Source organism: Primulina tabacum, chromosome 8, assembly GCF_025594145.1.
Source record: "Primulina tabacum isolate GXHZ01 chromosome 8, ASM2559414v2, whole genome shotgun sequence".
NCBI lineage: Eukaryota > Viridiplantae > Streptophyta > Magnoliopsida > Lamiales > Gesneriaceae > Primulina > Primulina tabacum.
The window spans coordinates 5,686,373-5,699,237 of NC_134557.1; the positions used below are offsets into that span (position 1 = coordinate 5,686,373).

The following is a 12,865-nucleotide window of genomic DNA, read 5'->3' on the forward strand; positions in this document are numbered from 1 at the left end:
TTAATTGTTTTACTTATATTTATTATGAATATTTGTATTTAAATTATAAATAGTATTTAAAATAATATAATACTTATTTTATTATTTTAATAATTAGTTATTTTATCATAAAAATTATAAATTAACAATGGTTGATATTTAAAATATTTATTTATTTACTTTAATTATCAATATTTAAAAACTAATTTGTTTTTATGATTTTAATTAATATAATTTAATAAAAATACAAAAAATACAATGAAGCTGTGCTATTGTGCCAAAATATTTAAATTTATTAATAATAAAAGATTAGTAATAATTAAAAATATATTAAATAAAATATAATAATTAATACATGTAAAATAAAAAAAATATTTCAAGAATATTCTTTTTGGTGTAAGATTTGAAGTAAATGAGTTGGAGATGAATGTTGTATATGGTGCAGAAATCGTACTATTTTAATGTAAAATTTGCATTAAAATAGATTTTGTGGTTGGAGATGATCTTAGGATTCATCATGTGATTTTTTTTCGGGAGAAAGGTTGGTTACAATTGATTATCGCTCCCAATATTTCGTCTCAAATTTAGTTTTTGATAGAATCTTGTGAGTTGTGAACAAGAAAATTATGAATGAAGAGGGGAAGACTGCACAGGGAAATGTGCGCACATAATATACACACAGAGGAAACGTTAAATCCAAATATTCAATTTTCAAATCAATGTTAAGTCCCACCATTCCAAGTTTCTTCGTCTTTCTTTTCCTTGTTCTCTCTTCTTCCCCGAATGTTTTCTGCTGCCATCAAATTGAGCGTGATTCTCTCCTATCTTTCGATCGATACATCTCCTCCGCCGCCACCCCTCTGAATTGGTCTTCTTCTGCCGACTGCTGCGAATGGGAAGGCGTAACTTGCAGAAGCTCCGATGGTCGAGTTAGCCATTTATCGTTGCCCAGCAGAGGCCTCCGTGGAACCATTTTTCCCACTTTTATTCTCAACCTCACTTTTCTTTATCACCTCAATCTGTCGAGAAACCAGCTCTTCGGACCTGTTCCCGGCAGCGTTTTTAGTCGGCTACGAACACTGGACTTGAGCTACAATCGTCTCTCTGGTTTAATATTTCAAGCCAATCGGGCGTTGCCCATTTCCATTCGAACCCTGGATCTATCAGGTAATCTGTTTAGTGGGTCAATCGATTCTTTGTTTCTTCGTCTAGGATCGCATTTGGTCCAGTTCAATGTCAGCAACAATATCTTTACGGGGCCAATCCCTTCATCTATCTGCAGCGGCTCCCCGCTTCTTGAGACATTGGATTTCTCCATGAATAAGTTCAGTGGCGTTGTGGCTCCGGGGATCAGTGGGTGTTCTAGATTGCAAGTCTTCAGGGCAGGTTTCAACGCTCTGTCGGGATTGATTCCGTTGGATATGTACAATTTGAAGAGCTTGGGAGAAATTTCCCTCACAAACAACCAATTTTCGGGGCCAATCGACAACAATATTTCTATGATTTCCAATCTCAGGATTTTAGAGCTCCATGTCAATGAATTGAGTGGTGGGATCCCTCCGGATATAGGGTTGCTTAAGAATTTGGAACAGCTCCAGCTTCACACCAACCGCTTGAATGGCTTCGTGCCCCCTTCCTTAACAGATTGCTCCAATCTGAAAACCTTACTCGTGCGAAACAATCTGTTGGAAGGAGAAATTTCAACCCTTGATTTCTCTAAACTCCAGCGTCTTCAAGCCATTGATTTTGGCAACAACAGCTTCACCGGGGAAATACCCGGAAGCCTCTGTTTGTGCCGCTCCCTAACCGCGGTTCGGCTGGCGTACAACAAGCTAGAAGGTGAAATTCCAACTTGCATGGCTTCATTAAAATCTTTAGCCCACCTCTCGGTTTCAGACAATTACCTGTCTAACGTTGCTGGTGCTTTGGAGATTCTTGAACACTGTGACAATCTCGAGGTCCTCTTTCTATCCAGGTGCTTCAACAACGAAACGATGCCGGACCTCCTGAATCTAAAAGGATTCCAAAATCTGCAAATACTCACTCTGGGAGGGTGTCAGCTCAAGGGTCGTATCCCTCTCTGGATTGCTAAACTGAGGAAGGTCAAATTGTTAAATCTCTCCTATAATCAAATTTATGGCTCGATTCCGACTTGGTTAGGGGATATGCCGAGCCTATTTGTCCTAAACCTCACACAAAATTTCCTGTCTGGAGGTCTTCCACGCGAGCTTGGCCATTTACCTGCTTTGATATCAGATAACTCAAGTTCAGACTTGAGTTATTTAGCGCTGCCTTTCCTATTCGACAGTCTCCAGTACAATCGCCTGTTTAACTTGCCGAGGGGACTGAAAGTCGGGAACAACAGGCTCACTGGCAGTATCCCAAAAGAGATAGGGCAGTTGAAGCTTCTGCACACACTGGAACTCAGCAACAACTTCTTCAATGGCAGCATCCCTACCGAATTGTCCGGTCTCGTTAATTTGGAAAGATTGGATATGTCAGGAAATCATCTTTCGGGCGAGATCCCAAGATCACTACAAAGGCTCCATTTCTTGTCTGCATTTAGTGTCGCATATAATGATCTGCAAGGAGAAATTCCGAGGGGGGGTCAGTTTGATACGTTCCCCGCTTCTTCATTTGAGGGGAATCCAAGACTCTGCGGCAATGTGCTGCATAGAAACTGTCCGGTAAATTCATCAGTTGAAACGTCATTAGAGGAAGAGGCGGAGAGTTCGTCTGATATACCATTTGGGATTGGATATTTTGTAGGATTTTTTGCAGTTAGTATCCCTTTGGTGTTTTACAGTCCGTGGAGTGTCAATGATGTTAGCCCTGGTAATATTCATCCACAAACTATGTCAATGTAATATACCATACCCCTCATGATACATAATGGCTCTTGTATTTTACATCAAATATGTTTTCATAATCATTAGAATTCCAGTAAATGTTTTGATGAAGAGAGTTGGTTGCTGCAAAGAGATGACTTTAAAGATGAAAAAAAGGACGGAAAATTTCTTAAATAAAATAGAGGTTTGAAGTGCTTTATCCAACCTTTAATCTAGCTTCTCTTTCACAATACAAAAATAGGCTAGCTTTACAAGACCAGATAGCCGATTCTCACAAGTAAAAAACATAAAACTGAGCATTTAGAAAAAGGCACCATAGAAACTAGAACAGAAAAAAAAAAAAAGGAGAAACAAGACTCCTTAAACCCAAACCCTTTAAACACATGAAAACCTATCAGCGACGACTAAACATGAGAAAAAACAGGGGGCTCCATGCTAAGAAAGTCTTCCAGCTCTGGGACTTCATCAAATTTCCAGCAACCAAAATGTCGAAGGGCACCACCAATGCTTGCCTTGTAAACTTCAAAGAATTTTTCAATGGACTTGGCCCTTAATAGCATGGTGGAACTAGCAACCATTCGCAACACCATTAGCTAAAATTTTCTCTGAAACAGCGGCAGATTTCGGATTATCTCCAGATTTTGGAAGGGTATCATTTTTCATGGCGGTAAAATCCCCAATTGTCTGCACAACTGTTGTCAATCGTTTGGTCGAATCAGAGGCCACCTCTGATGATTTGACAAGCTTCGGATCCCCATTTATGCTTTCCTTGTTCTCTTCAGAGGGTTTTCCTTCCCATACTTGAGCCTAAATGACGAAGGCCGGTCAAATGAGAAATATACATGGATAACAATTGAAGCCTTACGTACCAGTACAAGAATATCAAATAATAAATAGGTACGACATTAACTCACCTGCTTCTGGAACTGCTGTTGCTTGGCTTTCTTCTCCTGAATTCTCTTCTGGCGATCCTCGTAAAAATCAAAATCATCCAGAATGCATTGTTTAATGGCATGATCTTTAAATATTTTGAGCATCTGAAGCCCCAGCTCCAGTCTAACCTGTACACAGGAATAAAACATTTATTTTTAATATGCCCTTCAAAGTAACAAATTAAACTAATACCATTAACATTGTTGACAGTGAATCACATCAGATAAGCGAATATAATACCTCCTGTGTGTCCCTACTATTAGTAACTGGTTTGTTTTCATTATCTTCAAGAATAATGTGTTTCAACAGACTGTTTGGTACGTCCTTAACAATGTGCCACTTAACAGAGAAACAACCAATCCACTTGTCCTGCTGCCAATACTCAACGCTCTTGTTAAAATCAACAGGCCCAACCATCTCCCCAACACCGACAAATTGACCACTGGTGTTTACCTACGTAAAAGAGAACATGTCAGAAGTCGGAACAATTAACGTAAAGGCCATCAACTCAAAAAAGTACCACACATAGGCCTAGATATGCTTACCGAGAAGAACAGGAAAACAGGGCAGCCTCCAGGCTTGCTTTGAGAATCCTGGTATGCACTATCCAGCTTCTTGTTACCATTAGGTGTGCTGGTCCAGACATTGTACTTGATGCTCTTGTGAACATCATCCTCACTGTATGACTTGATAATAAAGAACCTTGCATCTGCATAGGTTTCGGGGAAATCTGGCCGATTGTACTGTTCTCGATTGGGACACACACTTGATTTCTCTTTATCATTATCAGCTGCCCCAGTCAAGGCAATGTTTTGCCCTTTGACAGCAAGAACAGTTGGTGTAAAGCCCTTCTGACTCTTTGAGACTTTGGCTCTCGGTCCTCTGTTCAGCTCATTCAAGCCATCCATGATCTCATTGCCATAACCATAGAGACTGTTTCCTCTTCCTCTGGGCCTATACTTACTATCGAGAGCCATCCAGTCGCGTCCATTTGTTCGTGAATCATATCCATTAGATCCATAGCCCAGACCCGACTTATAAGCTTTTCCATATTGACCATAAAATTTGTTGGGAAACAATCTATTCATGTATCCATTGGACGTGTTCATGGCAGACATTGGCCTTGGGTGGTGCAATCCCTGGGGATGAAACAAATAGTTATATTAATAAACCTCTAAGATAATTATTTATATGTTCACAAGGATAACAGATATTTCACAAGAGCTTAAAATGTGAACGTCAATCCATTTTGCATAACAATCGGATAAGGAAACCCGCATGTAAATGCTTCCCCCAAGATGTGAATAATTTACAGATAAGAAAATAGTTTGACGGAACAAAATTACTTTACAGAACTACAAAATGACATCAATTGTGATGGTCAGATTAGGCATACCATGAAGTGATGTTGGCTATACTGACTCCGAGATGAAGGAACGTCATTTCCAATTTCACTTGGTGAGGTCAAGGTAGAACTACCTATAGATCTCGGTTGTCCATCCAAAAAGTATGGGCTCTCCATCCATGGGATGGGTACCTGTATACCATCGAATCCAAACCTAGGGTCCTGATAACCAGAAGCCGGAATTCCCCCAGTCAAAGCATTCCTTCCATAGGTCCCATTCACATTAAATGAAGAGTTGTATGTTGTTCTCGCTTGTGCTGAAACGTTATTTCCCTTCGTGGTCCCACCATTGGGAATGCCAATAGATTTTGAATTAACAGAATCAATAGGCAATGATTGGTCAGCCGCAGCAGCAGTGGCTATATCAACTTTTGGAGGGGCAGCCATAGTGGAGAATTGACCACCTGTTGGTGTCAGTGACTGGAAATAAGGAGTTGGGTACTGATAGTGCTGAGGTCCATATGTCTGACCATCATGTCCAACAGTTGGAACAGGAGAAACAGCCGGTGAATATGGACCATAAGGAGTATAACCATACCCATGGTGGTACACCAGTGACCCATTGTCACCGTAAACCCCCTGGAAATTTTCCAAATGAAGGCAAAATGTTAAACATTATGATTTAAAATTTTATCAGGCTCACAGCTAACAAGTCAAGAATTTACATAACAATAAATTACACATTTTATCAGGAGAAAGAGAACTTACGGCAGGGATCTCTAATCCATCAGGATTCACATATCTGTTGTACTCATCCCATTCATTACCGCTCCCGTCATAGCCTAAATACAAATGGGCCGCTTAAAGTCAGGAAATATGATACAAACAATACTATTCCAGAGTAAATCCCAATTCAATAACCTGCACATTCACGTGCAAACAACAGAAAATATCAAGATTTACAGGACCAACTTACCACTAAAATAGTATGCAGGCGGATAGCCATTTGGGAGGTAACACATTGTTGGATCCATGAAATCCGGTATTAGAGGTGAGATAGATCGATCAGACTGAATCCTATTAGCCGCATTAGCAGAATCAACTGAAGGCTGAAAGTTCACAATTAAAAAATCATAGAAAAAGTTTGAGACGTGTTAACACCCTAAATGGTCGAAACAATAGTCAGAATATAATTGAAGTACAATAAAGCGCAAATACCTTTTTGGTGGCATCTGATACCTCAAAGGTTTTCGCTTGTGAATCCAAAGTCAAATTCTGCAACAAATCTGCACCCTCTATAGCAGTAACAGTAAAGGATCGCATAGTTTTACCGCAAAAACAAAAATAATTCATGCAAGGACTAGCCTTGCTTTAAAACATAAATAAATGATTCAAAATAATCTCAGCAAAAAAGCCCCTTGATATTTCAAATCATTAGTCTGAATTAGTACGGGATAAAACAGCTATCATTCAAACTCCGTTCCTGTATGAATCAATAGTACAGCAAACCTTACCGTCAAACGAAGCTTTAGAAAAAACAAATTATTAGATAAAAACTTCTGTCTAGCCAAAAATGGTTTTAACAGTACTTAGTAAGGGGAGTATTCAATCAGCAGCAGGTAAATCTGCACGTATATGATACCAAATAAAATTCTAATTCCGTATGATCCAGACCCAAAAATCTCAGAAAAAACTCCATTTAAAATTTTTTACCCCACCAAAGAACTAACATCTTCAAAACTCAGCTCAGATCTAAAAAAATACATAGACCCAAACTGAATATAAAAATACATGAGCACATAAACAAAACAAACTACAAAATAACAAAATCCACAAAACCGAACCAAAAATTGAAATTATAATAAAAATCACACAAAAAATCAGCGAAAGGATACGATCTGCGGTAGGAGCAACGGCAGACATGACCTACGAATAGGATCTTCCTTTTTATTGAAAAATTAATCGAGAAATACGGCGGAACCCTAAGTCGACCGCGGGAGAGGAGTACAAGTCGGAGCCGCCACAAAGCAAACTCTAGTAGGGTTTGGGTATTGAGGAAGCCAAAGGAAATCTTAACAGTGCGTTTCCATCTTAAATTTAGTGACTTTCAAATACTATATTCCAGGACATCCCTTCATTTCCGTGTATTTGCAAATCTCCCCCATCTTGGGTCTATTTCATTCCGGTACCCTAAACCCGGCCTCTTTTCATTGGTTTAATAACGCAACTAGTGTGGCATAAATTAATGATTGTTTGGTTAAAGTGAAATAGTAAAATAATAGAAAATAGTAAAATTATATCTTTTTTTAAAAATAGAAAGAAAACTGATTAGGTTATAACCAACTCAATCCCTCCTATAAATGATTAGGTTATATTAGGTAGGTTAAAATAATACTTCCTCACCCCCTAGGATTATTTATCAAACTCTTAATCCATCTTATTTTTCCAATTTTACCATTCTCCTAAATCCAAACTCACCACCACTTCCTTCCACCGACCGCCCACCGCCAACCCCTGCCGTCGGCCGACCGCCGCCGCCACCTCCGGCCCGCCGCCGCCGCCACTTCCGACCTACCACCGCCGTCGCTTCCGGCCGACCACCCCCGCCGCTTCCGACCGAATTCCGTCACCGCTTCCGACCGACCGGCCGACCTTCGCCCCCACCGCCGCCCCCCGCCGACACACAAATAGAAGGTCAATTTTGTCAATTCATTAAAAAATTATTAATTATCACATTCTTATCCATCATACCAAACATAATATTATTTTATCATTATATATTAATTTTCTACTTCAATCATTCTTTTTATCTTTTCTCTCTTAATCATTTCATTATCCTATCTTCCAAACCAAACGCAGCCTTAGGTTCTTATTCATAGAGGAGAAGGAGGGATACACAAATAGAATATAATATTGATCGATAATTAAAATATAATATATCTTTAATAAATATAATCATTTACAATTAAGAAATATGTTTATAACACTTTCTGTGGGGCCCTTAGCTCCTAATCGTTATTACAATGCAATCTGATTAGGGTTAATTAATTAGAGCAAAAAACGAGTTTAAATTTTCTTTACAATGAGCCCAAATCATTTTATTTGAATACTAAAAATAGTATTTAATCTCACGTCATAAATATGCCCACACGAAATCAAAATCTATCATATACAAACAACTCACATTCTCAGGACATGCCCCGGTATATAGATACATATACATATATACTGGGAACAAGACAAAACATAAAACCTCAGCCTAAGCTGTGGCTCCCTCCAGAAGTACCCTCTCCGGTCTCCTGATATCCTGGAGTACCTGCCATTGTCCACACACAAAGACAACAACAGCCCCCCTTGGGGGTGAGCAAAGCTCCGTATGGAACAACCAATCATATATACCACAGATATCTAAGCAATGATATATGGTATGCAATGCATGTATGTCGTGGAGGTATCGGGTCAAATGCCCATCCACTGAGCACATGTCAGAATCAATCGAATCGCTATCAAATCAATGCTCGAGCTGGCACACCGGCCAATATGGGATACTCGTATGATAGCGTCGGCAAAGCGCCATCAAGGCCCAAATCTCATATCCAATCATATGGGGCCACAATTGTCTATGCTTTACGGGTCATATAATACCGGCATAGCGATTGTGTTCACAAACCCCGGAATCCAATCCAATCATATCAGGGTATCCAAGGATCATAGTTCAACGTGCATGTCATGTATCGATGTATGCATAAAATGATGTGTGTTAACAAAACATTTATTTTATACATCGATATCTCAATCTCAATGTCATATATGCCACATAAATCAACAAATAAGGCATATAGACACATAATCTCATTCCAATCAATCAAATCAATCCGACATATATCATATAATACAGATACCTGTCGTATGTTATCCCGGTCGCAACATACCTCAATTCTTCGTTTTCAGTTGATGTAGTCTGAAGATATTGATATTACACTTTATCTACATCAATAACATACTCATTCCAATCAATAACATATTCCAAAATTATTAATATGAGTTTCAAATATCATTTGAAACTTCAAAAATTCATATCAAATCCAAATCATATCATAATTCAATTTCGACTTCGAATATGAGTTTCTTGTCGGTAATTCTGCTACATATAGGAAATTCAACTTCAAATACATGCTATTCCAGCACTTTGATATTTAGAGCTGCTGGAACTAGAAGAAAATTACCTTAGTCAGAAGCCCTCAACGCGACGATCACAAATATATAATTTGTTTCGCGTTTAGACAGCGTCTCGAAGTCGATTTGGAAGAAAGAAAATCGAAATCTCTCGAATTCCCTCGAAGTTATCGTATAAGAAATGAAGAAAGAAAGAGAAGAAAAGTTGCTCTTATCTTCACCGCTTCGGCGCTCGGGCGGTAGAATTCTCGCGCCCGAGCGCGAGACATTCTGCCCCCGGCTATCACTAGTACCACGCTCGGGCGGTCACAAACTACCGCTCGGGCGCGGCATGTTCTGTCCGAGAACATTATTTACATCGCGCTTCGGGCGGTCACAAACTACCGCTCGGGTGCGAAGTGTTCTGCCCGCATACTCATTTTACATATCCTGGCGCTCGGGCGGTCATTTTCTACCGCCCGGGCGCCACACGTTCTGTACAAATATTTGATTTTCGTACTTATTGGCGTCCGGCCTCTCCCCTCGAGCTCTTACAACGTCAATTCATATTCAATATCCATTTCTCAATTTCATTATCATAATATACATCAAATGTATAATCACATATCAAATTCATGAATTATCGATAATTATATAGGATTTACGATAATACGATACACGGTCCTTACATTTCTCCCCCTCTTAAAAGATTTCGTCCTCGAAATCTCAAACATCTCTATATACATAACATTGGCAAACATACATATGTCACCAGTTATAGTACATATCAAAGCTAAAATCAGTAAAAGGATCAGAATACATCGAATACAATGGAACAGATGGATTAGCATCAAATAAATGCGGATATGAATCTCGCATTTTGCTCTCCAATTCCCACGTCGACTCTTCAACACCATGTCGTGTCCATTGCACTCGTACTAGGGGAATCGATTTATTTCTCAATATCTTTTCCTTTCGATCCATAATACGAACAGGTTGTTCGACATAGGAAAGAGAAGGATCCAGTTCAACCTCGTCAGGTGCAAGTACATGTGATGGATCGGGTTCATATTTTCTCAGCATAGAAACATGAAACACATCATGAATAGTAGATAGAGCTGGTGGCAATGTCAATCGATACGCAAGATCACCAACTCGATCCAGAATCTCGTATGGACCAACATAACGAGGAGATAATTTCCCTCGCATGCCAAATCGAACAGTGCCTCTAAAGGGAGATATTTTCAAAAATACTCTGTCACCTTTCTGGAATTCCAAGGGTCGTCTTCGTTTATTCGCATAACTCGTTTGACGATCCTGAGCAGCTTTCATCCGCTGCCTAATTAACTGAACCTTATCGTTCATTTCTTGTATCATTTCAGGTCCAGTCAATTGTCTCTCACCAATTTCATCCCAGAATAACGGTGATCTACATCGTCTCCCATATAGAGCTTCAAACGGTGCCATACCGATACTCGTCTGAAAGCTATTATTATAAGAAAATTCGACCAATGGTAAGGCATCTTGTCATCCCATTCTGAAGTCCATCACAATCGCACGCAACATATCCTCTAGAGTCTGAATCGTACGCACGCAACATTTTATTCCGTTCATACGAAATAAAATGCGCAGATTTCGAAAGCCGATCAATAATAACCCAAATAGCATCACAGCCCTTGGGCGAACGAGGTAAATGAGTCACAAAATCCATAGCAATATGTTCCCAATTCCATTTCGGGATTTCAAGACTATGGAGCAAACCTCCAGGTTTCATTCTCTCAGCTTTTACTTGCTGGCAGACAAGACATTTCGAAATAAACTCAGCAATGTCCTTCTTCATACGTTTCCACCAGAATTGAGGTCTCAATGTCAAATACATCTTCCGACCTCCAAGGTGAATACTGTATTTGCTACAATGTGCTTCACGAAGAAGAGCAGATTTCAAATCAGAATCATTAGGGACTACCAGCCGACCATTAAGTCGTAAAGAACCATCAGAAGAAATCTGGAATCCAGATTGATGTCCTGCCGATACCAGTTCTTTCGAATTTTGGATCTGAGCATCGCTTCGTTGGGCCTTTCGTATCTTCGATATCAAATTCGGCTCAATTTGCAATGCTGAGACAGTAACAGAATTCCAATTCGAGTGAAAAGTCCAGCCAGAAGTACATATATCCTCATGTACCTTGGCGACATTGACGGAAGCTAAAACAGAATCATAAACTTTCCGACTCAAGGCATCCGCAGTAACATTCACCGGTCCAAGGTGATATTGAATCTCACAATCAAAATCTTTCAGGAGATCCATCCACCTGTGTTGCCTCATATTCAGATCAGATTGAGAAAAGAGATATTTCAGACTTTTATGGTCCGAGTAGATAACAAACTTTTCTCCGTACAAATAATGGCGCCAAATTTTCAGAGCAAACACAATGGCGGCCAATTCGAGATCATGAACAGGATAACGTGTTTCATGAGATTTCAATTGACGAGATGCATAAGCAACCACTTTTCCATGTTGCATCAAAACACAGCCCAAACCTTTACCAGACGCATCTGTACATACCACAAATCCTCCGGTACCTGAGGGAAGAGTAAGCACAGGTGCTGTGGTCAATCTCGTCTTCAATTCAAGAAAACTAGCTTCACATTCATATGACCAAATGAATCGCTGATTCTTCTGTGTCAGTTGAGTAATAGTTTAGCTATTTTCGAAAATCCTTCAATAAAACGACGATAATATCCAGCCAAACCCATGAAGCTACGGATCTCAGGAACATTCGTAGGTCTCGGCCAATTCAATACAGCTTCAACCTTAGCAGGATCAACAGATATGTCATGTCTTGAAATGACGTGGCCCAAAAATACCACTTTGTCCATCCAAAATTCACATTTGGACAATTTGGCATATAAATGACTAGTACGAAGAGTTTGAAGTACCAGTCTCAAATGTTCAGCATGCTCCTTTTTCGATTTCGAATATACAAGAATATCATCGATAAATACAATAACGAATCGGTCCAGATAATCTCGGAAGACACGATTCATTAAGTCCATAAAAATAGCAGGAGCATTCGTAAGACCGAAATGCATAACCAGAAATTCATAGTGGCCATACATCGTACGAAAAGCAGTTTTGGGCACATCTTCGTCTCGAACACGTACTTGATGATACCCAGAACGAAGATCAATCTTCAAGTATACAGAAGTACCTTGAAGCTGATCAAACAAATCATCAATACGAGGAAGTGGGTACTTGTTTTTCACAGTAGCCCGATTCAATTGCCTATAATCAATACACATTCGCATCGTACCATCTTTCTTTCGAACAAATAAAACTGGAGCTCCCCAAGGTGATACACTCGGTCGAATATATCCCTTATCGAGAAGATCCTGTAATTGTTCTTTCAATTCTTTCAATTCCAATGGTGTCATGCGATAAGGAGCTTTCGAAATAGGCGCAATCCCCGGCACAAGATCAATAATAAACTCAACTTCTCGATGAGGAGGAAAATCAGGAATCTCATCGGGAAATACATCTGGGAATTCTTTCGCAACAGGAATCTCAGATAAAGAAGACTCCTTCTTGGAAATATCAATAGCG

At 39.5% G+C, this 12,865-nt stretch overlaps 2 protein-coding genes across 2 annotated transcripts; one reads left to right on the forward strand and one right to left on the reverse strand.

Moving 5' to 3' along the window:
- The first annotated feature begins 553 nt into the window (after positions 1–553).
- On the forward strand, positions 554–3,182 carry LOC142553304 (receptor-like protein 3). The gene has a single exon (XM_075663467.1). The coding sequence runs from the start codon at positions 699–701 to the stop codon at positions 2,844–2,846; it is 2,148 nt and encodes a 715-aa protein (XP_075519582.1). The 5' UTR covers positions 554–698; the 3' UTR covers positions 2,847–3,182.
- Positions 2,984–7,196, reverse strand: LOC142553306 (YTH domain-containing protein ECT4-like). The gene is made up of 9 exons (XM_075663468.1): positions 7,002–7,196; positions 6,325–6,401; positions 6,083–6,215; positions 5,875–5,948; positions 5,158–5,745; positions 4,307–4,900; positions 4,002–4,214; positions 3,743–3,889; positions 2,984–3,635 (listed from the first exon to the last, which is right to left on the reverse strand). The coding sequence occupies exons 1-9, from the start codon at positions 7,027–7,029 to the stop codon at positions 3,396–3,398; spliced, it is 2,094 nt and encodes a 697-aa protein (XP_075519583.1). The 5' UTR covers positions 7,030–7,196; the 3' UTR covers positions 2,984–3,395.
- Positions 7,197–12,865: the final 5,669 nt, after the last annotated feature.